Source organism: Papio anubis, chromosome 1 (assembly GCF_008728515.1).
Source record: "Papio anubis isolate 15944 chromosome 1, Panubis1.0, whole genome shotgun sequence".
Taxonomy (NCBI): Eukaryota; Metazoa; Chordata; class Mammalia; order Primates; family Cercopithecidae; genus Papio; species Papio anubis.
Window position 1 is genome coordinate 184,671,476 of NC_044976.1, and position 25,058 is coordinate 184,696,533.

General features: G+C 41.3%; 1 protein-coding gene and 1 long non-coding RNA gene across 5 annotated transcripts in view; one reads left to right on the forward strand and one right to left on the reverse strand.

Moving 5' to 3' along the window:
- Positions 1–16,352, forward strand: part of LOC108583326 — a 77,072-nt gene extending 60,720 nt beyond the window's left edge. The window contains exons 2-4 of one of the 3 annotated variants that reach the window (XR_002520259.2): positions 8,054–8,187; positions 14,711–14,898; positions 16,102–16,352. This is a non-coding gene — a long non-coding RNA (uncharacterized LOC108583326). Of the gene's footprint in view, positions 1–8,053; positions 8,188–14,170; positions 14,278–14,347; positions 14,446–14,710; positions 14,899–16,101 lie in introns of those variants that run through there. The other 2 variants (XR_001897849.3, XR_002520258.2) reach the window with 2 other exon arrangements.
- The window catches only part of BRINP2 (BMP/retinoic acid inducible neural specific 2), a 109,767-nt gene that overhangs the window by 11,333 nt on the left and 73,376 nt on the right, over positions 1–25,058 (reverse strand). For both annotated transcript variants that reach the window (XM_003893615.5, XM_009195086.4), the window contains exons 3-4: positions 14,641–14,831; positions 13,357–13,565 (exon numbers count right to left, since the gene is read on the reverse strand). In XM_003893615.5, coding sequence (XP_003893664.3) covers positions 13,357–13,565; positions 14,641–14,831 — 400 coding nt within the window. The remainder of the gene's footprint in view (positions 1–13,356; positions 13,566–14,640; positions 14,832–25,058) is intronic.

Sequence of the window (25,058 nt, forward strand, 5' to 3'; positions counted from 1 at the left end):
CATGGCCAGTAAGGAGCTTAGAGACAAGTGGAAATGTACTTAAATAATCCCAGTGTTCTGGCTGTTACACATGAGCCTGCCTCCCTCCACATGTGGACACAGGTGTTGAATCATGTTTCTTTATTGGGGGAGTGGGTGATTGACTACTGGTCAGACTGTACTTGGGAAGCAGAGGCAGCCTCATTTCAAGGTGAAGTCTTCACTTTCTTTATGGTGTTGAATTCCCCCTATGAAGAGCCATGGCCAATGACTGTCCCAGCTACTCTGGGGAAGTTTGCCCCTCTAGGTTACGGTGGGCTGAAGGACAGAGGTGGGACACAGGGGTATGGTATTTGGAGGCTTGCCTGTCCCTGCCTACAGGTAAGCTGGCCACTCCATCATCATTGGGGTTTTCACTGGCTTTTCCATCCACTGACTCCTGACTTGGCCACTCACCAATCAGGTCCAGGAAAAAAGGAAGCTAACAAGCCTTAAGTGGGAATAAGATGCGACCCAAAGAGGAGGACAGGCTAGAGAACAGCCACAATAGGAGCTTTCCTTTCCTTCCCCTTCTCCCTCCCCCATCCCTACCTGCCACCAATGCATCTGCTCCCCACCCCCCCTCCCCCAACCACCATCATCTTGCTCATCATGCTGGGCTATCTTTGATTCAATTTTCTGACCTTTACTCTGCTGTTTCTAAAGGTCAGTCCCAAAAGAGGACAATCAATTCGGTAAGTCATTGAAAGGGTGTGAGTAACTTCACTTTAATTGTGGCACAAGGATGGGAATTAGGAGAAAAATAACATGATCCTTATGCTCATTTCCTGTTAGAGTGAAGAACCTGAAGAGTGAGGAAGGCCCACTCAAGTTTCACTAGTTCCCAAAGTCATAGTGCTTTTCATTGCTATTCTGCTCTGAGATGCTGTCTTCTCCCTTCAGAAGTAAGGAGGTGAAAAGAATAGAGGGAGCTGGAGAGGGACCCGTTGCAGTTTTTGCCTGAGTACTGACTTGAGTAAGCAGAATAGCCTGAGACAGCCCCAATCCCTCGCCCCAAAGTGAGGAAAACCTCAGCATCTCTGGAGGATTGTTCAAGAGAATCCTGCACTTTTCTCTGTAGAAGAGGCAGACAGCTTTGGCAGATTATAAACAGAGCCTATACAGGTAATGGAGAGTGCAGTTCACTCAGGCACATACTGTTCAAAGAATGCCTCAGATAAGCTTTCAGAAAGGGCCAATAATTGTGTGCTAACTGGTCTGTTGACAGAGACCATCCTGCCTTGAGAAAGCCCTGATGGACCTCAGGTTCATTAGCACATCAAATTTTCCATAAATACCAGCTCGTGCAAACCCTCATTCCAGCCAGTCTCCTCTCCCCACCCTCCACCTTCCACTTCCAGGCTGCTCTTGTCCTACCTAAGGAGACACCTGCAAACTAAGGGCAGAGTGAAATGGGCTTCTAATTGTGAGCAATCGGGCTGGGATGGGAGAACAGAGTTGATGGTGTATGTGCTTAAAAGACCTGCAAATTGAATCCCAGGCTGCTGCAGCGAGGAATTCGGACAAGTCACTTTTAAGGAGGTTTTGTGAGAAACCCTCTTTTTCATCCTGGGGTCCACCTGAACTTTTGTGTGAACTCCCTTCAGTCAGCTGGTGAGCATGTCAAGCCCTCCCCACCAAGTCCTCCCTCAGCCTTCAACTAAATACAGGGTGAGCTGTAATTTAGAAACAAGCCCCTTCCCTCATTTGTGGCTCTAATCCCTTCTGGGATATTATGGACAGGATGTCTATGTATACAGCTCTTCACAGTGTGCAAAGTGTTTGCATGTGCTCTGAATCATTTGGTGACACCCCAACCCTATGGCAGAGCCAAGAGTGACATTCACAGTATTTATCAGCAGGTAGAACAGAAGCGCATTGACTCATCAGAAGGGATGGCAGCCCTAGTGCCAGGGCAGGGCTCCAGAGGCCTCCTGAGGTATACTCTCCTTTTGGTTACCATCAAAAGGAAATCTGGGGGCTACAGAAGGGGAGTAAGTGTGGTTAGGGCAGTACATGGGGATTGGAGTGAAGACTATTCACCAGCTGTATAGAAGTGTTTCAATATTTTAAAAACCGATGTAACCATACCAGCTGAATGTAAGCCCTGTGTGCAGGTGAGTCAGATAGTTGGTAATATGTATCATGGATGAGAGAAATAGAGTTCAATGATTTCTCAAGGTCATAGAAATAGACAGCATCAAAGCCAAAACCAATCCCAAGTCTTCTTACTTGAGTAAGTTTGTTTCCCACTAAACCATGTAAGTCTGCCTTCACCTCGCCACATGCCAGACAACACTGTAAAGGGACCTGGAGCTGTGTATCTGCCACAGAGTCTCTGCTGCTCTAAGACCTGGTGTCATCGTGGGTGTATGTGTCAGGAAGGAGATAGGCATGTAAACATCCTCAATGTAATGTGACAATTTCTGCAATAGAGGTGTGTGCCAATTCGGGTAAACCTTCCAACAGAGAGGGATGCTCAGTGAGGTCTTAAGGAATATATTAAATAAACAAAAAGGTGCATATGTCCATGTTAGTGCAAAGAAGTTGCTAAGAAAGGGTAGTAAGTACACATCTTCTTAGGGGAACAAGAAATAGGCAGATATGCTAGAGAACTTTTCTTCTACCAAGGCAGAGCAGGTAAGCAGAATCCTCCATCCCAACTCCATCCACCTCTTTCAAGAGTAATGAATGTGCTGGAAGCCAGCTGCTGAGGCATATTCATAGAGGGAGGTAGGTGGCAGGTACTGTAGCACCAACAAAAGAATGTTAGCTAGGAAGGATGTACTGCTGTGTGTATTGGCCTTTGCTATATGGATCTATAAGTACTAAGTGTGTGAGAGCAAAGAAATGTTCCCTGGCAGAGAACCTTACTGCCAGGACAAAATGGGCAGGTCAATCCCATAAAGTGAGCAGAACTGTGGGGTGGGATGCCAACACACACCTTTGCTCCTTAGTCTAGCAATGGGTCCTTGAACAGGCCACATCAGGTCTCTAGACCTTGCTAAGTTATGTAAATATGAAAACTTGAAGAGATGAAGGTTGAAGAAAATACAAAATCATCCTTGTTTTTTCATGGTTTTCTTCCTAGGGGGAGAACCCATTGTACTCCCAGACAGAAAAAATTACCAGATCAGTCAGCCCAGTGGAAGTTGAATATTCATCTCACTTTCAATGTGTTCTTGGAGAATCTTCAAAAAGTGGCTTCCAAGGATGATGACCTCTTTGAAGAGATGGGCAGTGGCTCTAATTCTGGAAAGTACATTCATAGGCACTATAAAAAATGTAGTTTGGGATGTCTAACCACCTTTTGCTCCACCACCCACAGACTTTGCTTAAGAGGTGGGTCCAGAAAGCCATAGTTAAGACTATGCAAGCCCAACTCTTTGTATTAAACTAAGGGTAGACTCTGAACCAGATTCTTTCTCAAGAGAATTGAAAACTATGATACTGAAAGAAAAAATTTAAAAGGTGATTGTAGATACTCATAAAATTCAAATAATAAACAATTATAAGGCACCTAAAATATGCCAGGAACCGAGGACATGGCAATGAACAAAGTAGTGACCTCTGCCGTGGTGGCATTGACCAAGAGATAAAACAGAAAAATATTCAGCAGAGCCAGAGTCAACTCCACAGCAAGCCAAAGTTACATGTAAGTTAAAGTCATCGAGGTACAGAAAAGTATGGAATAAATAGATAAAAGATTTCCAACTAGGGAAGCAGGAAGATGACACAGATGAAAAAGTAGTGACATGTATTTCAACAAAAAACAAAAAGAATAACCTGAGAGTATGACCATACTTTTCCAAGTTCCATGTGCCTACATTAGATTTAGTGCCTAGTCCTTGGAGAGCTGTGGTATTTTTCACCAGAGTTCTCTTAAACTATTTTTATACTCAAGCTACCTTGAGTAGATTTCTGTTTCTTTCAACTAAGCATGCTTATATGTACTTGCTTACACACTAAGCAGAAGAGCCTAATCTATGTGAAAAATGCCATGTCCAGGGACTCATTCATTAATTCAACAAACCTTTACCCACTGCCCACAGTGTGGGAAGCTCTGTACTCTTATTGGGAAATCATAGTTGAACAAGACCCAGCCTCTTCCACAAGAACCTCATCGTCTCATGTGGAGGTCATTGTGTTAGCTGACATATGTTCAGTTTTACAGTTCAAATGATATGCCCTATAAAAGAGGCATATGTTTGAAACCCTAAAGAGGGGCATTTGACTATCTTGGGAGTTAGGAAAGGCTTCACAAAAGAGTTACCTTTTTAAGCTGAGCAATAAAAGGTGAAGAAGAGCCATTCAGGTGAATAGACAAGCATTACAAGTAAAACAAACAGCAAGTGCCAGGAAAGTGAGATATGAGAACATGGCATATTTGAGGAAAGCCTGATATTTAGGTATGAATGGTTTACACAATATGAGTGGAAGGTGAAGAGTAGAGTGGGGAGTACGGGGGTTGAGAAAAGTACCAAAGGACTGGTTAAAAATGGAACTAGAAAGACAGCAGAGACAGATTTTCAATAGTCACATAGTTTAGTTAAGAACAGGAATTAATCTTTTTCACACTCCAACAGTGCTATGGTTAATACTATCTACACTTTCTTTTATTTATTTATCTATCTATTTATTTATTTATTTTTGAGACGGCATCTCACTCTGTCGTCTGGGCTGGAGTGCAGTGGCACAATCTGGGCTCACTGCAGGCTCTGCCTCCCGGGTTCACGCCATTCTCCTGCCTCAGCCTCCTGAGTAGCTGGGATTACAGGAGCCTGCCACCACGCCTGGCTAATTTTTTGTATTTTTAGTAGAGATGGGGTTTCACCGTGTTAGCCAGGATTGTCTCGATCTCCTGACCTCATGATCTGCCCACCTCGGCCTCCCAAAGTGCTGGAATTACAGGCATGAGCCACCACACCGGCCTACACTTTCTTATTAAACCTCATGGAAAACTTCAAGATAGAAACTGTTCTAATTGTACAACAATTTTAGGATGAGTAAACTGAGGGTCTGAGAAGTTTGGTTTGTTCAAAGTCCCACCATGAACAATGGCAGAACTCAGATTCTTGGGTTGGAGCCTATGTTCTTTCCATTGTATCACACTGCCACCCAGGATGGGGAACAGTAGTTTGGGCTCTGTCCCATGTACAGTTTGGGGCCACTGACGGATTTTAGGCAGGGAGTAATATGATACAATATGATATGATGATTTGCACTCATGGTAGCAACCCAGAGGTTGAATCAGGGAGAAGAGCTGAGAATAGAGATAGGAAAACTACTTAACAGGATAATGCAAGAAAATCAGGTAAGAGTTGATGAAGTCCTAGATTAAGGAAATGGCAGTGGGCATGAAGAAGGGACAAAGGGCATGTTGAAGGCATATGCAAGAGAGTGATTATATTGCCTAGGTTTTCTTCTATGGTTTTTATGGTTTTAGGTCTTATGTTTAAGTCTTTAATCCATCTTGAGTTAATTTTTGTTTAAGGTGTAAGGAAGGGGTCCAGTTTCAGTTTTCTGCATATGGCTAGCCAGTTTTCCCAGCACCGTTAAATAGCGAATCCTTTCCCCATTGCTTGTTTTTGTCAGGTTTGTCAAAGATCAGATGGTTGTAGATGTGTGGCATTATTTCTAAGGCCTCTGTTCTGTTCCATTGGTCTATATATCTGTTTTCATACCAGTACCATACTGTTTGGTTACTCTAGCCTTGTAGTGTAGTTTGAAGTCAGGTAGCGTGATGCCTCCAGCTTTGTTCTTTTTACTAGGATTGTCTTGGCTATGCGGGCTCTTTTTTGGTTACATATGAAATTTAAAGTAATTTTTTCTAATTCTGTGAAGAAAGTCAATGGTAGCTTGTTGGGGATAGCATTGAATCTATAAATTACTTTGGACAGTATGACCATTTTCATGATTTTGATTCTTCCTCTCCATGAGCATGGAATGTTTTTCTATTTGTGTCCTCTCTGATTTCCTTGAGCAGTGGCTTGTAGTTCTCCTTGAAGAGGTTCTTCACATCCCTTGTAAGTTGTATTTCTAGGTATTTTATTCTCTTTGTAGCAACTGTGAATGAGAGTTCACTCATGATTTGGCTGTTTGTGTATTATTGGTATATAGGAATGCTTGTGATTTTTGCACATTGATTTTGTATCCTGAGACTTTGCTGAAGTTGCTTATCAGCTTAAGGAGATTTTGGGCTGGGACGATGGGGTTTTCTAAATATACAATCATGTCATCTGCAAACAGAGATAATTTGACTTCCTCTCTTCCTATTTGAATATCCTTTATTTCTTTCACTTGCCTGATTGCCCTGGCCAGAACTTCCAATACTAGTTAAATAGGAGTGGTGAGAGAGGGCATCCTTGTCTTGTGCTGGTTTTCAAAGTGAAGGCTTCCACCTTTTGCCCATTCAGTATGATATTGGCTGTGGCTTTGTCATAAATAGCTGTTATTATTAAGAGACATGGTCCATCAATACCTAGTTTATTGAGATTATAGTGATAAATCAAGGAATTTAAGAAAATGAGGCCATTAAAGAGTGAAGAAGTATAAAGTTGGTCAGGTCAAGGAATAGGAAGGAACATAAATGGGATCTTTAAATTGTAGACCCAATGCCTACCTTTCATTTTCTGATATGATCCATTTTTCTTCAACTTTGACACAGTCCACCACAGGACTAAATGGGGAGAGAGGCTTTCACAGAGTTCTGTCTTCTTGGTAAAACCTACTCCATGCCACAGTGATTTCTAGGTGGCACTGAGAGCCAGCTTGAGATTCGTGGCCATAATTATAACATGAGACCACTCAGCATAGTTGTAAGTTTTATCAGCTACATTTAGCAGTTCATGTACAGGAAGGCATGGAATAGATGGAGAGTTGGATTTAACCAGGATATGTGTGTATACATCATGAAAGATAAAAGAGGGAAGAGAGTTAAGAGTTAAAAAATCACACCAATGATTTTTTAAATCATTTTAAACTGTCTAAGATACTAGTCTCTCAAATGTACCCTACCTTCCTGTTAATAGAAAGTCATCCTCATCTCTTCTACTCTCACTCCAAACTCTGTACACTCCCTAATCTCACCTCTTCTCTTCAGTTAACTTCCACTGTGCTCTCTGGATCTCACGATCAGTTCTTAGCAAAATCCCATATAATCTCAACCACTTCTCAAGAGCCCACTTTGCCTTTCAGTTCTAACCACAGTGTAGCTGACCCTGAGGACATGGTTTCCCTGCAGCCTTCTCTAGCAGTGGCCATCTCATTTCCCACCCCCCATGCTCCTGGGCATGGAAGTAAGGAAGGTGCTCCCTTGTGATATCCTGAACACTATTCCTCCATCCTCTCTAATGATCTCTGGCTCCTTTGAAGCCAGAACCACGGGACTCTTAGTACCCACTACCCATCCTCATTGCAGTTTATTTTTCTTGTTACTTCCCCTCATTCATTTCCATTAAGTGATTACAGAGGGAATGCAGTTACTAATAAAATTAGGTTCCCGGGCATAGTATTCCTTCTATAATCTCAACATTAGGCATCACCCAATCATACTTGCTCTAGTCTCTTTCCGTAATGAATTGTCAAACCTACTTAGACTTTTAACCTTTAGACCTGACCAACTTTTCACTTTCTAGCATCCCTCAAAGGCCTCTTTTCATTCACTGACTGAATTATATTCCATGGTCCATTACTATAATCACTCCTTTGTGTATATTCTCAACTCTCTTCCCTCTTTTATCTTTCACCATGTATATACACACATCTTGGTTAAATCCAACTCTTTGTCTATTCCATGCCTACCTATACATGAACTGCTAAATGTAGCTGATAAAACTTACAACTATGCTGACTGGTCTCATGTTATAATTATAGCCACTGAAGCGGGCTCTCAGTGCTACCCACAAATCTACTATGTTTATCTAGTTAACCAACACTCTTAACTCTTATTCTCAAAAGACTATTTCATAGATTATTTTCCCAACTGTTCCGTTTTCTTACTTTTAGCCAAAGACTTTCCTTCTGTTTCACCTAGGAAATCAAGAAGAAGCAGCCAATCAGAAGAAAACAGTGGCATCTTCTCACCATGCAACTAACATCCTGCTACTTTTGTCCTTGTGCCCTCTGCATTGCCTCCTGTTTCGAAGGATGAAGAGCTCAAGCTCCTGGGTAAGAACAACCTCTTTGCTCCTGCGATTATCTTCTGTCTCTCCTACATCATCACTTTCTTTCTCCCTCTCTACGGAGTTTTGTTTTTTTTTTTTTTTTTTTTTTTTTTTTTTTTAAGACAGAGTCTTGCTCTGCCACCAGGCTGGAGTGCAGTGGCGCAATCTTGGCTCACTGCAAGCTCCGTCTCCTGGGTTCAAGCGGTTCTCCTGCCTCAGCCTCCCAAGTAGCTGGAACTACAGGCATGCAGCACCATACCCAGCTAATTTTTACATTTTTGGTAGAGATGGGGTTTCACCATGTTGGCCAGGATGGTCTTGATCTCTTGAACTTGTGATCTGCCCACCTTGGCCTCCAAAAGTACTAGGATTACAGGCATGAGCCACCGCGCCTGGCCTATGGAGTTATTTTAATCACTATATCAATATGCTGGAATAGCTCCCATCTTAAAAACAAAAACACACCCTCCTGTGACCCCACATTGCTCCCCAGTTATCACTTGTTTTTCAATTTGCCTTTACAGCAAAAGGATTGTTTCTACTCATATCTGATTCTCACTTTTCTTCCTTCCTGGAATTTTCTTCACTCGGCCTTTTGTACCCTTCATGTACTGAACTACTCTTCTTCAGGTTACCAGTTACCTCCATGTCACAAAATTGAAGGTCGAGTCTCAATCTCCACCTTAGTGACTGCTCAACAGCCACAGTTGCCAGTTCCTTCTTTTGTGAAAAACATTCTTCACATGGTTTTGTGAGCCCGCTTTGGTCCTCTTCATACTCTCTGTCTCAGTCTTCTTTGTTGGATCCTCTCTTCTTCCCCCTTTCTGAATATTGGAGTGCTTCACAACTCAGTCCTCAGGCCACTTTTGTAGTTGCACTCACTCCTTGAGTGATCTCATTTCATTTTCTCCCATAGCTGGAAATACCAACTACACAGGTGGACATGTGTATATATTTGTATACCAACTTTCCAGATTCAATCATGGCCTTTCTCTTGAAATGTTGGTGTTTGTTTTCAACTGACTGTTAGATTTCTCTACTTAGACGTCTGATAGGAATGTCACATTTAGGAATGTCTAAAACCAAATTCTTGATTTATTTCTTTCAGATCTGTACTTCTTCCCAGTGTTGTCCTTCTCAGTAAATGGAATCACTGTTCATTTGATTGCTCAGGCCATAAATCTTGCAGTAAATCTTTACTCCTTTCTTCCAATCCATTGTCTGATTCCATAGGCTCTACCATCAAAACATATTCTGAATATGCCAACTTCTCACCACCTCTGCAACACCAGCTTTGTCCAAGCCACCATTATGTCTTACCTTTACTATTGCAATAGCCACTGCACTGGTCTCCAGGATCCCCCTTTCTTTTTACTTCCTAATCAGTAAGGCCTTCATGATATGTCCCCTGCAACCTCTATAAACTCATCTTTTACTTAATTTCTCTCCTGACTGCATGCCAGCCTCATTGCCTTTCTTGGTAGTCCTGGATCATACAAAGTACACTGCCCTGCCCCTTTACAGCACTTGTACCTGCTCTGTCCTTTGTCTGTGATGTTTGGGGCTTACTCCCTCACTTCATTTAGGTCTCTGCTTAAGTGGCATTCCTTGGACAGGTCTTCCCTAAACTCCACATTCCCATCACCCTTTATCCTCTTACTTGGCTTCATTTTTTCATGCCATTCATCCCACCTGGCATTATACAGGTGTACCTCAGAGATATTATGGGTTCAATTTTAGACCACTGTAATAAAGCAAATATCACAATAAAGCAAGTCACGCACATTTTTTGGTTTTCCAGTGCATATGAAAGTGATGTTTACACTATACTGTAGTCTATTAAGTGTTCAATAGCATTATGTTTGAACAAAGAATGTACATACCTTAATTAAAGAATATGTTATTGCTAGAAAATGCTAATGATCATCTGAGCCATCAGCCAGTTGTTGGAGTCTTTTTGCTGGTGGAGTGTCCTGGTTTGATGTTGATGGCTGCTGACTGATCAGGGTGGTGGTTGCTGAAGGTTGGGGCGGCCTGTGGCAATGTCTTAGACTAAGACAACAATGACATTGACTGCATCAATGGACTCTTCCTTTCACGAAAGATTTCTCTGTAGCATGTGACTCAATTCTATAGCATTTTACCAATAATAGAACTTCTTTCAAAACTGGAGTCAATCCTCTGAAACCCTGCCACTGCTTTATCAACTAAGTGTATAAAATATTCTAAATGCTTTGCTGTCATTTCAACAACATTCATAGTATCATCACCAGGAGTAGATTCCCTCTCAGGAAACCACTTCCTTCCTCATTCATAAGAAGCAACTCATCATTCATTCAAGTTTTATCATAAGATTGCAGCAATTCAGTCACATCTTCAGGCTCTACTTTTTATTCCAGTTCTCTTCCTATTTCCACTACATATACAATTACTTCCTCCACTGAGGAAAGACATCCTCAAAGACATCCATGAGGGCTGGAATCAGCTTCTCCCAAGCTCCTGTTAATGATATTTTGACATCCCCCTATGAATTACAAATGTTCATGATGGCATCTAGGATAGTGTTATTTCTAAATGATTTTCAATTTACTTTGCCCAGATTTGTCAGAGGAATCACTATCTATGGCAGCCTTTACCTTACCAAAATATTTTTTAAATAAGACTTGGAAATCAAAATTACCCCTTGATTCATGGGCTACAGAATGGATGTTGTATTTGCAGGCATAAAAACAATATTAATCTTGTACCTCTCCATCAGAGCTCTTGGGTGAGCAGGTACATTGTAAATCAGCAGTGATATTTTGAAAGAAGTTTTTTTCCAAGCAGTAGGTCTCAACAATGGGCTTAAGATAGTTCATAAACCATGCTGTAAACAAATATGCTGTCATCCAGGCAGGATTGTTCCATTTATAGAGCACTGGCAGAGGAGATTTAGCATAATTCTTAAGGGCCCTAGGATTTTCAGAATGCTAAATGAGTCTTGGCTTCAGTTTAAAGTGACCAGCTATATTAGCCTGTAACAAGAAAGTCAGCTTGTCCTTTGAAGCTCTGAAGCCAGGCATTGACTTGCCCTCCTTAGCTATTAAAGTCCTCAATGTCATCTTCTTCCAGTAGAAAGTGGTTTCATTGACACTGAAAATCTGTTATTTAGTATAACCACCCTCATCAGTGATGTTAGCTAGATCTGGATAACTTGCTGCAGCTTCTAAGTCAGCACTTACTGTTTCATCTTGTGCTTTTATATCACGGAGATGGGTTCTTTCCTCCAATCTCATGAACCAACCTATGCTAGCTTCGAACATTTTTCTGTAACTTTTTGACCCCTCTCAGTCTTCATAGAATTAACCAGAGTTAGGCCTTACTCTGGATTAGGCTTTGGCTTCAGGGAATGTTGTGGCTAGTTTGATCTTTCCAGACCATTCAAACTTCCTTCATATCAGTAAGATGGCTGTTTGGCATTTTTATCATTTGTGTGTTTACCGGAGTAGCACTTTTAATGTCTTTCAAGAACTTTTTCTTTGCATTTGCAACTTGGCTAACTGTTTGATGCAAGTGGCCTAGGTTTTGGCCTTTCTCAGCTTTTGACATGCCTTTCTCACTATGCTTAATCATTTCTAGCTTTTGATTTCAAGTGAGAGATGTCTATTTCTTTCACTTGAAAACTTAGAAGCCATTGTAAGGTTAATAATTGGCCTAATTTCAATATTGTTGTATCTCAGGGAATAGGGAGGCCTGAGAAGGGTGAGAGAGATGGGGGAACAGCCAGTTCCATACAGTGACCAGTCAGAACACACATCATTTATTGATGAAGTTTGTTATCTCATATGGGTGCAATTTGTGACACTCCAAAACAATTATAAAAGTGACATCAAAGGTCACATATCACAGATCACCGTAACAGACAAAATGACAATGAAAAAGTTTAAAATACTGTGAGAATTATCAGAGACACGAAGTAAGCACGTGCTGTTGGAAAAATAGTGCCAAAAATAGTGCCAGTAGACTTGTTTGACACAGGGTTCTCACAACCCTTCAATTTGTAAAAAAGAAAAAAAAAGTATCTGCAAAGTGCAATAAAGCAAACCATAACAAAATGAGCTATTATCTGTATATTTATGAATTATCTCTCTGCTATTAGAATTCAAGCTTTATGAGGGCAGGGACTTTACAGCTTTTGTTCACTGTCGTATTCTCAGGACCCAAAACAGTGCCTGACAAATAATAGGTGCTCAGTAAATATTTATTGAATGAATTAGTAAATAAAATTTGCTTGTGAGTTTCAGATGGGATAAAAGCAGGATATAAGACAACTATGAAGTCTTTTCAACACCTTAACATTATGCTTAGAATTTTTTAAAAACTGTATTCTCAAGTACAGTATTTTCACTGGTTTTCCCTAAAACAACATGAACTTTACTAGAAATCTCTTAGGTGTAAGTAGAGAAGATATGACGAAGGTTATAGTTATTAAAGTCACAATAACTATCGATCTTTTAAAAACATACATGAGATCATGTTACTCCCCTGCTAAATCTCTCCAGTGGTTTTTCACTGCACTTTGACTTATATTAAAATTCCTTCTCATGGCACATAATCTGGCTCCAGCTGACTTCCAAACCTCATCTTGTCTTTGTTATTCACCTCCCCACCATCTCAGCAGTCTTCTCTGTGGCCCAACAAGGCACGAGGCTGGTTCCTGCTAAAAGGCCTTAGTACTTACTTAGAACAAGTACTTAGCACTTGTTCTGTCTGCCTAAACACTTTCCGCTCACTTCTCCACACAGCTGGTTTCTTATCATTCAGAGCTCAAAGTCTAAACCCCAAAGTGCCCTCCATGATCAATCTAATAATCATATGGGCTGCTCCCTCCCCACGCCCCAGGAAATGTGCACCTATGACTCTGCTTTTCTTTATTTATCATTAGAAATGACTTTGTTGTTTTTCCATCCTCCACTAGAGTGCTGCAGCCTGCCTCAGAGTGGGCGCTCTGTGAGCGTCTGCTGTGGAATGAGTGACCCTATCGTTTCTGAAGGCTGGCTGTGTCTTCATCAGAAAGCTTCGTCTCCTCTTCCATCAGTCCGCCCGGCTGACCTAGAGCTGGTTGAGGCTGGGGCCTCCCCCGAGTTCCTCAGTGCTTCCCGCACCCCCTGCCCTGTACCTCTCAGGTCGTTACCTTGATGGCCCCCGTGGCTATCTGGATATGGTGCAGCCGTCGCAGCGTGCTCTCTCTGTCAATGAAGTAGGAGGCGGCCAGCTGGTGCAGGGTCTCCAGGGACACGGCCGAGCTGTTCCCACTGCCCCCGATTATAGAGGCACCTCCTGTTGTCTCTGTCTTTCTTCCCAGTTTCCGCTTGTCCACAAAAATGGTCAGGGACTCTTCTCCTATGGTGAACAACACGAGTGTATTGGTAAGGCTCTCTGCTCTCGAATCCCCTACCAATAGGAACATAAACCCTTGGCCAGGGCAGACACAGCTGAGAGAGAGTGCAGCCCCTGCTGCCAAGCTCTTCCCCCAGCCCTTACCATCTTTAGAAGAAGCTCATCAGAGGGAGCCACAGGCCAGCGGCCTTGCTGCCTGAAAGGCCCTCTTCCAAAGCTCAGTCCCCCTGCCATCAGCTTATTTGCTTAACATCTTCTATTGAACTCTGTCTCAAGCAATTCTCCTCCATAGGGGAGACACAATTCTCTCTCTCAAATTGTTTACGAGGAGTCTTCGTGGCTTTTTCTGCTCCCTCGGGAAGGGCAAAAGCCTTGAAGCTCCATCTCCCTCCTCCCCATCAAACACTCAACACCTGCCTCATGCCGACAGCTGGCCTGAGCCCTGGGAGAGCTTGTTTGGGTCGATTGGACAGTGAGCTAAATGTTATAATAAATCCTGCTTCCTTCTTCCCAGGGCAGAGGGAACTCTGCATCTTCAGAGCTTTTGATCCTGCCCTGGTAGGTTCTAGCCCACATTGCTCCACCCTACCCCCACGCTCCGCCCCACAAGAGGGTGATTCATCAGCCCAGAAACACTGGAGTTGTTTGGACAGTTTCCAATCTTTATCGAGAGGAAGAGGGGTCAGGGACTCCAGGAACTTTGACTTCTTTGCCTGTGAGTCTGACCATTGTAGCCACAGCAAACATTAGAAAGTGGCGAAGCCTCAGGGGTTGGGTGACTCAGCGAAGCGAAAACTGGGAGCGCCCCCTGCTGGCAAGTGCTTGTTAGGAGCCTGTCCACCTCCAACCGCCATACACAACTTCCCCTCCTCAGGAGAGCCTTGTAAGCAAATAGAGATGCTCTGGGGTAAATTGAGATGTCAAGAGACTACGCTGTTTTCAAATGCACCAGAAAGACTTCTGAGGCAATAAAAGGCCAGGAGGAACAAAAGACTGTTGGAGCTATATACTACATAAGTCTTAACGTTACTTCCAATGGTCTGGCAACCAATTAGCTTAGGATTGTGATATTGCTTACCTCCAAGGGTGGCAGAAAGTAAGAAATGAGTGCCGTACTTTTTAATCAGGTTTTCTGTAACCTGTTGCAGATTGGGTCTCCTTCCAAGGAGGCGAATGTTCCGGATAAACTCTGGGGCGAGAGGCAATGGCAAACTGAAGAAGTCCTTCCTTTCTAGAGCCAAGTTGTTCACCTTCCAACGGGCAAACTCCCTGGAGGAAAAGCCAAGCGGTAAGGAAAAGCTGATCGCGTTTCAGAGCAAGAGGCATAAAATCTGAAGTAGGTAATGTTCTTCCTCCACTTGCAGCCACTCATCTCCTCTCAGCCCACATCCCCCCTCCCGGCCTCCACCCGCTGGAGGTGCCCAGTGTCTGGCAGAGGCCCCTTAGCCTCTCACCTGGCCTGTCATTCACATGCTGTAAGAAAGCTCTGTCTCCACTGACCTCCATCAGAGCCTCTCCCAGCCAACTTTCTCATCAGGCAGTACTTGATTAGCGTATTCACATGAAGTCATGGTTTACAGTATCGAGTAGGAGAAAAAACACACATCGGAACAGTGGTTTGCAAAGATGTGATCTAATCACAGCTGTCTTATAGTGAATGAGTCCCATCACCTGTCATGGCCTCAGTTACTCAACTGTGAAGTCAGGAGGCTTGCTCTAGAACCACTGCCCTCATATTTTGATCTCTGATCCCCTTCACACTGTTAAAAATTATTGAATCCCCATATTTGTACATGTGGCTTAGAGCTATTGAGATTTACCATTTTGGAAATTAAAACCAAGAAAATCAACATTTGTTATTTCATTTAGAGATAACATTAATAAACCCATTACATAAAACCTAACATTTTCATGACAACTGTATGTTCTGAAACAAAACAAATTTAGCAAGAAGAGTGGCATGACTTTGCATGTTTGCAAATCTCTTTAATATCAGGCTTAGCAGAAAAGAGCTGCACTCTCATATTTGCTTCTACATTCAATCTGTTTTCATAATTGTGGATTTTCATCTTTGGTACTACGCTAAACTAAACAGATGGTAGTTTCTTAAAGGTTAGTTACAATATGGAATCTGAAATCATATCAGTGAACTTTTCATGCTTTGTTACATTAAATCCAGTGTTCTATATTGTAATCTGAATGGATCTTTCTATCCTGCATAATGTTGTAACATCATGTGTTGGTCATCTGGAAAATATCAGGTCACCGAGTTATGCAGATCTTCCATGTTTTGACACTTTTCATTATGTAATATTAAAACATCTCACTATGTAATATCATGACCAATCTCTTCAAAGTCTTTAAATATTAGGAAAATGTCAAGTTCATGAGGATGAATGCAAGTTTTCTAAAATTTGAATTTTCATTTAAAAGTTTAAATTGTATTATTGGTAACAAATACTGTCAGGTGTTTTCCTTGCAGAGGCTGGCTTAGTTAATTCATTTGTTTTTTTTTTTTTTTTTTTTTTTTTTTTTGGAGAAACGTCTGCCAGACACTCAAGTCTGAATAATCATAGTTTGCCTGTCGCTTGTGCTTTCAAGAAAAATGGAGTTCCATGAAAAAAGTGGCTAATTCAGCTTGCAACTCAACCACAAAAGTATTTTTCCTTGAGACAATTATAGTACTTAAGTAGCCTGAGATTTGCTTTATGTGCACTTCCCATTTCATCTTACAGAATATTAAAAACACATGTACCCAAGGGTCAAGATTTAATAAAATTAATAAATGTCTCTGTGTGTGTAGCGTGCGCGTGTGTGTGTGTATGTGTGCGTGCATGTGTGGTTGTGTGTTTAGGTGCAAGTGTGTAATGAAGAATACATGACTCCTAGTGTTATGTGGTGTCACTGCCTTTATTCAAATTAAGGTACCAGCAGTTTTATTTTGTACCTTCAGTGCAAATGTCAACATGAACACTCTGAAATAGACTAAGAGGATCCATATTTTAAGAAACCTTATTTTAGAAGATTGCAAAGTTGTTCGTTTCTAATCCTGTTGAAGATTTTAATTTTCAAGCTTTGCTCCTCATTGGAATGTTTGCATTTTAAAGGGGACAGGTTTATAAATCTTTGCCTTGGAATGAAATTTAAAGAATCATATCCATTAATGAGAAATGAGTTTTACATTGTCCCCCAAATTGTACTGGTAAGAACAGCTCCACTGCCTTAGGAAGCAACAAAATGTAAAGTGTTTACACCCTCTTCACCCATCCCAAATCTGCTCATCGTAACAGTGCCAAACCTTGGTCTAACCGTCCCCAAATGTCCATGACATGCAAATGATAGGGTTGCATAAAAATAAAATAATTAAAAATAAATAAATAGATTTTTGACAAAGATGCCAGGAACACACATTTGGGAAAGGAGAATATCTTTAATAAATGGTGCTGAAAAAACATAACATCCACATGCAGAAGAATAAAACTTATCTTTCACCATGTACAAAAATCAGCTCAAAATGAATGAAATACTTAAATGTAAGACTCAAAACTATAAAACTAATAGAATAAAGTATAGGGGAAAAGCTTTATGACATTGATGTGGGCCAGATTTTTTGGATAAGAACTCAAAAGCACAGGCAACAAAAGCAAAAATAAACAAATGGGATGACATCAAACTGAAAAGCTCCTGCATAGTAAAGGAAACAACAGAGTGAGGAGACAACCTACAGAACTGAAGAAAATATTTGCAAACTATGAGTCCAGTAAAGGGTTAATATCCAGACTATGTGAAGAACTCAAATAACTTAATAGCAAAAAGAACAATTTTTTTTTAAATAGGCAAAAGAGTTGAATAGACATTTCTCAAACGAATACATAAAAATGGCCAGCAGGTGTATGATAAAATGCTCAACATCACTATCATCAGGGAAATACAAATCAAATGCACAGTGAGATGTCACCTCACCCTCGTTAGAATGGCTGTTATCAAAAAGCCAGAAAATAACAAATGCTGGCCAGGATGCAAAGAAAGGGGAACTCTAATACACTGTTGGTGGGAGTGTAAATTAGTGCAGTCATTATGAAAACAGCATGAAGATTCCTCAGAAAACTAAAAATAGAACTACCATATGATCTAGCAATCTCACTACTAGGTACATATTCAAAGGAACTGAAATTAGTATATCAAAGAGATATCTGCACCCTCATGTTTATTGCAGCACCATTCAAAATGACCAAAATATGGAATCCACCTAAATTTCCACAAACTGATGATATACACAATGAAATACTATTCAGCTGGGAAAAGAATGAAATCCTATCATTTGCAGCAACATGGATGAACCTGGAGGACATAATGTTAAGTGAAATAAGCCAGGCATAGAAAGACAAATACCACATAACCTCACTCATATGTAGAGTCTAAAAAAGTTGATATCATGGAATTAGAGAGTAGAATAGTGGTTACCAGAGGCTAGGAAGGGTAGTAGGAAAGGGAAACGGGGAGAGCTTGGTTAACAGATACGAAGTTACAGTTAGGAAGAATAAGTTCTGTGCTCTATTATATAGTAGGGTGACCATGGCTAATAATAATGTACTGTAGATTTTAAGTAACTAGAAAAAAGGATCTTGAAAGTTATCACCACAATGAAATGATACATGTTTGAGGTGATGTATATGCTAACTCCCTTGATTTGATCATTATTCAGTGTATGCATGTATTGAAACATCACACCAATACACTGTTGTGCCAGATATGTCAATTATGAACAAAATTTTTAAAATTAAAATTATAAATACATAAATAAATAAAAATCCATGCTACATTTGATGCATAATCCCTCCATCTAACTCTGGAGGCTGACAGGGGAGGAGCATATGTCAAAAGCTACTAGGGAAACAAAGAAAAGCGGGTGACTAATAATTCATGGTTCCAACAAGGTCTTCAAAATTCCTGCTGTGTAGCTTTATTTATCTAAGCAGGTAAGTTCATAATCACATATTGTCAGTTATTTCCTTTGTGCAGCAAGTGCTAAACTTTAATTAAGTACAGAGTATTTGTCAAAAGTATTTTCTATCCCAAACCCCACTGCAGGGTAAAGAACAATTACCTAATCTCGTCTCTAATTGGCTGGATGGAAACTGGAATCCTCTCACTGGTTAGTTAATAATTACATTGATGAATCATAAAATCAGATTACTACAAGCAAACAAACAAACAAAAAACCTTAGGGTCATCAAACCCAGCCACCTTGCTTTGGGATAGGGCACAGCTAGACTTCATTAACTAATGATTTCTAACCTATTATTTTTCTAGATTGCTAGGGGAAAAAGACATTATTACCTTTTCCATAGTTTCTTACAATGGTCAAAGCCCCTCACAGAAAGGAAAGGCCAACTTAGCATAGAAGTGGGGCCCACTTTAATTAAATATAATAAATAAAAATTGGTAGTCAGTTGTCTAGCCCAGTCAGACACTGGGTCTGGATGGGAATTAGTATTCTCTAGTTTTCTCATGTTTCTTGTAAAACAGAGAGGGCAAGAGGTTTACCTAAAGCAATACAGCCAGTTGATAATAGAACCAGAACAAAAAGTTAGTGTGCTGACCCTCCTTCTATGCTATTAACAGAAACTATGATGGCGGTGACAATAGTCACAACTGAGACTCAGAGAGACTAAGAAAGTAGTGTGGATGAAATCACATGGTTAGTAAATGACAGAGTTGTGCTTAAAACCCAGGCCAATATCGTACTGCTGTTTCTATAGCACTGTTTTCCTTCGAGTAGATGAGGTTAAGTATTAAGTGTATTTTATCAAATTCTAATTTTTTTGCGTTTGGTATCCTTTAACACACATACTTTTATTACCCAGAACATTCCACTTTTTACATTTTCTACATAAAACATGGATTAATTGTATATTCAAAACATAGCATAACGTTTGCACCACAGCAAAATGTTCCTGGATTAAGGCAATTTTAACATGCCCATTTGCAGGAGAAGAAATTGAGATGCCTCAAAAAGCCAAGTCCATACAGAAGGTTCATGGGGGGAATCACAGATAAAGGCCTGAGTCCAGCTCCTGTGGCTGCTAAAGAAATCATAACACAGAATAATGAATGACCTAGAAAAAGGAATGATACTGTCTAAGGAAGCTTTTTATGAGCAAATAATAAAAAATAATAGCTAACATTTAATGAATTTTTAGTATGTGATAGGCGTTCCAAGCATCTTACAAGGATTAGTTAATATTATATTCAAAACACCATATAAGGGGGAAAATATAATTATCTTCATTTTATAGATGATGAAATTGAGATACAAATAAGTTAATTTGCCCAGTAGTTTAACTACTAGTTAAGTAGTTTAAGCCAGTAGGTGGCAAGGTCAGGATTTAAACACAGACTGTCTGACTCCAGTACACACAGTCTTTGCCACTAGGCTATACTACTTTCACCTGTGAAACTCTAAGGAACAACTGTGCTATGGAGTAGAAGTGTGTGCATGTGGGGGAGAGAGTTTCAATAGTGCCATATAGGGACTATAAGGATAGGGACTATATTTGGAGAATTTCACTGGAGAAAGAATCCATAAGAATGCATACAAGTGGCAGCTGGGCGCCGTGGCTCACACCTGTAATCCCAGCACTCTGGGAAGCCGAGGCGGGTGGATCACAAGGTCAGGTGTTTGAGACCAGCCTGACCAAGATGGTGAAACCCGGTCTCTACTAAAAATACAAAAATTAGCCGGGCGCAGTGGCAGGTGCCTGTAATCCCAGGTACTCGGAAGGCTGAGGCAGGAGAATAGTTTGAACCTGGGAGGCGGAGGTTGCAGTGAGCCGAGATTGTGCCATTGCACTCCAGCCTGGGCAACAGGGCAAGACTCCATCTCAAACAAATAAACAAAAAAAATACATACAAATGGCTACATTTGCCAAAGAACAAAAAACAAAAAAGCCCAAATCTACTTTCATCACAAACTGCAGCGGGCTATCAACTCAGAATTAGGCTCAAGTGGGCATGGTGGCTAGTGCCTGTAGTCCCAGTTACTCAGAAGGCTGAGGTGGGAGTATCTTTTGAGCCCAGGAGTTTGAGTCCAGCCTGGGAAACATAGCAAGACCCCTATCTCAAAAAATATTAGGCATAAGACCTCAGCCACAGGAGTTCGAGTCCAGCCTGGGCAACATAGCAAGACTCCTGTCTCAAAAAAGAAACATTAGGCATAAGTACTCAGCCACAGAAAGGTTCAGACTCTAAGGGCTCCCAGTGGTTTTCTCTTCATCCCCAACTTCCTCCTTGCCCTTTGGGGCCCTTCATGGAACCAAAATAATGGAGAAACATCTGTGAGTGGTGTTTGAGCCAGAAAGTGGTAAAAATGTGCTTACAGAACTTATTAACCTGGTTCTTTCCAGCATCTGCAAACCTTAGAGGCAATACTGGAAGGCAGCCTGAGCTATTCAAAGAAGAAATGTTCATTTCCGATTTTTCATTTAGCAGTTTTCCCCCCAGTAATAGAATAATCAAGGCTCTTTTTTTTTTAACTCAGAAAAGGATGTTTTCTATATATCAATTATATTAACACACACTGCTTCAATTAAGCCATCATCTTTGTTTCAATTAAGATATCAAGTAAATCTCCATTTCAATTTAGCCATTTCTCCTAAAATCTTCTCCCACTGTGTTTGTTACACAGTAAACAATCTGAGAAAGCAAACATTTCTAACAGCACTATAGTCCCTGTGTAAAGTGTCTTTAGAATAGGAGCGGCCACTGCATTCAGGGCTCACAGGTTCAGCCAAAGGGTAAAGAGAGCTCTTCCCTGTGGACTTTGCCTGTAAAATGCATTCACGTTGCACATATAAAGGGTGCTTCAGTAAACTGCTATAATTAACGAAAATTCAGTCAATTTTCCATCTTCCTCTAGCATGCTTTAGGTTAGCCTAGAGTGAACAATGTGTATTTCTGTGAAAGGGTGAACATACACATAAAATCATTAATAAAAACCAAAACAATGTCCAGGGAAGGGATAACCCAGCCTGGAAGGTATAATCCAGTGTGTTAAATCAGCCAGCATACTGACACTCAGAATATTTTAGATATAATGATATCTAAATAATCAGTGCTGAAGTAATTGTAGTTATCTTTATCCCAAATTGCATAACACTGGTGGCCAGATTGCCAAAAAATTATGCTTCTGGTTGTACGTGAGTTTAGGGATTTCCCCAAAATCCAAAGGGGCCCTGCAATAGGAGAGTTGAACCACGGCCGTGCCAGATCTCAGGCACAGGAGCTTCAGCAGGGTTTTGAGACTGGGCCAGCTCTGGGTTTGAGGCAAAAGGGTCTCCGATGAGAATACTAAATGGCTACAAATGTTCCTAATTCAAAAGATGTAAATAAAAAGTGCTGCCTCCAACTCAAGCTACTGACTCTTACGTCAGCAGCCACCTGCAGCACTATGTTACACAAGGTCAACAAGAAATCTCCCAGCAAGAATCCCCCTGCGGGGTCTCGTGCCTGAAGATGAAAGGCTCAGAAAGAGCACAGCTGTGGTCTTCCAGCCCAGGTGCTGTTTCCAGCAGCTGCACACGGAAGCACCACTTTCCAGGCTCATAAACTGAGAACATTGACCTGGCCCCTGTGAAGAGTCATTACCTATGAAGCCTCCCTCCCTATGAAGCCTTAAGGGGAAGAGTATGAAAACACACACACACACAAACTGTACCTCAGTGAAGCTGAAATCTAGAAGTACAGGTTGAGTGTCCCTAATCTGTAAATCTGAAATCTAAAATGTTCCAAAATCCAAAACTTTTTGAGCATCAACATGATTCTCAAAGGGAACACTCACTGGAGCATTTAGAATTTCATATTTTCAGATTAGAGATGCCGATCCAGTATAATGCAAATATTCTAAAATCTGAAAAAAAAATTCAAAATATTTCTGGTCCCCAAAAATTTTTGGATAAGTGATACTCAACCTGTAATGAAGACTGTAGCCTACAGTGTGGGTGGTTGTGCTATAACTTCACGCGAACAGCCGGATTATTCTGTTACCAGTTTTTTAATAGATCTTTCATCTTTCCACCTCTGCGGGGGAAGCATGTTCAGGCCCATTTCCAAGTCCACAGATAGGGCTGTCATTTGGAAAGTCACATCCTGCATCCTAAGCATGCAGCTCTATCCACCCCCCTCCACCGCGGCACCCCTGCAGGCTTGGCACCAACCTATCCCAGTGTCACTGTGCCCCTGCATACTAGGAGACATTTGTTCCTCCTGCGTTAGACTCCAGGCTGGGTTTACTGAGGAGGAAATCAATGCTGCTTCCAGCAGAGCCAACCAATCACTGCCTGCTCACTATTCTGCGTTTCTCAGAATAGGACTTGAGAGACTGTGGGGAAGTCTTAAGGCAGCCACGGAAACCACTTTGCAAACAATGACAGAAGGAGTGGGCTGTCAGGGTAGGGACATTGACCTCTATTCTTTGACCCTCCTGATCTATTTCCAGTGATCTATCTTTTGGGGGCACACCCTCCAACTTTTTGTGCTCAATAGGACTGCAGTGCTGAAAGAGACTGGGCTATTATTCTCCAAACAGTTGTCATGATATGAACCAAACTGGTTTTCCCTGAAAAATGAAGGTAAACACAGGACATGTTATTGAATAAAATATTTAAGAACTCTGGAGCACTGGCCTTAAGCCAAGGACATAGTTTTCTTGTCATTTTTCCTAGGACTTCACTTTGTCTACTTACACTGTCAACCAATGACCCATGGGAAATTTTCTCACATATCAACCAGTTCTGGGTAAGTGCAACTGCCTTTGTTCTCAGAGCCTTTGTCTTGGAGATTTGCCTTTCCCCAATTAGCTTGAGACTTGCCAATCGGACAGAGGAAACTCAGTAAATACCACTGAGTGTCACACCGCTGATTTTCCTAAAGAATTTCAGACACATGAAGCCTTCTCTTTCTTCATCTTTCTACCAATATACCTCACACCCAGGGCTACTGCTCCCATCACAGAACTCAATCCACCAAGCAATGACATCACCATTTTGTCTTTTTCATAGGACTCACATTTTTCATCTTGAAAAACTCACATGAACAAGAATAGCCAAAGCCAACATGTACATTGAGTGATGCCAGTTTTTTATCCAGTGACTCAGCTATGATGGTTTCACATTCTCTATCAAGCTGGACATTTTAGGGGCTTAAGGATATATCATACTTTGGCTCCTATACAGAGGCAGTATTTCTAGACACATCACATCACCAAGAGATTTCTATCTCAACAACAGATTACTGTAATGTACTTGGCTATTAGAGACTTTACTGCTATAACGAATAGGATATGATAAATCTGAGCTATAAAAAGAAATGATAATAAAAACCATAATCCCATATATTGGTGTAGTGCTTTCCTGCGAGACTGGGGGGAAATGGTAAAGTAGTGATGGAACCCACTTTGCAAACAATGACAGACGCAGTCAGCTATCATGGTAGGGACATTGACCTTCTCTATTCTTTGGCCCTCCTGATCTATTTCCAGTAGTCTCTCTTTTGGGGGCACCCCCTCTAACTTTTAGTGCTCAAAAGGACTACAGTACTGAAAGGGATGAGGCTATTACTCTCTGAACAGTTGTCTTGATATGAACCAAACTGGTTTTTTGCACACCATTTTTATACACGCTTATTTTATCTATACAGGGACCTTGGGAGAAAGGGAGAGAAAATATCATTAATCAACTATTAAGCTTTTACATGTTAACACATGAGGAGACAGAGAAACTGAGAGAAATGACTTGCCCCAAGTCTCAGTTGACTAGTGGTAGAGTTTAACTAGAACCTACACCATACTACCAATGATTTTCTGCCTTTGTCTGTGACCCGTGTTCAAGCTCAGGGACTACTGTCCACCTTTGTCATACTTCCCAGGTGATTCTTTTGGCTTGTTTACCACTGTGGCTGGGAGAGATCCCCAGGCAGGAAGGCTTGAGTCCAGGAGTCATTTGGTTAAGTAATATCTCAGACCTTGCAACTCTTAGACACACAAGAGCAGAAATGAGGCCATCTCTTCCCTGATGTCCTGGTGCTCTCCATCTTTTCACTGTCTGGGAGAATTCAAGAAGCCTGGCATGGAGGTAATTTAGCAGCCTGCTGTGTTCTCAAACAACGGCCCGTAAACAATGATTGGCCAATTTCATTCTAATCTTCCCAATTTTGCTCTAATTAACATCAAGCTGCAGCTTTCAAACAGTTTAATTAAGGCTGATTGGGAGAAATGGGGGAGGGGAGAGTCAAGCTTAAAGGAGGAGGAAGAGATCACTGTTTGGCTAGTCTCACACTGCCCTGGTGGGGCTTGGGAACATAGGGAGGGCACTGAGAGTGGTGTGTTTATAGAATCAACATGAAAGACAACAGACTCACTGGAATGAGGGCCCAGTGAATCTGTGCAACCAGAAGGAACTGAAGAGGGAGCTGAGACCTGTGTCTTCCCGGGCACACGCT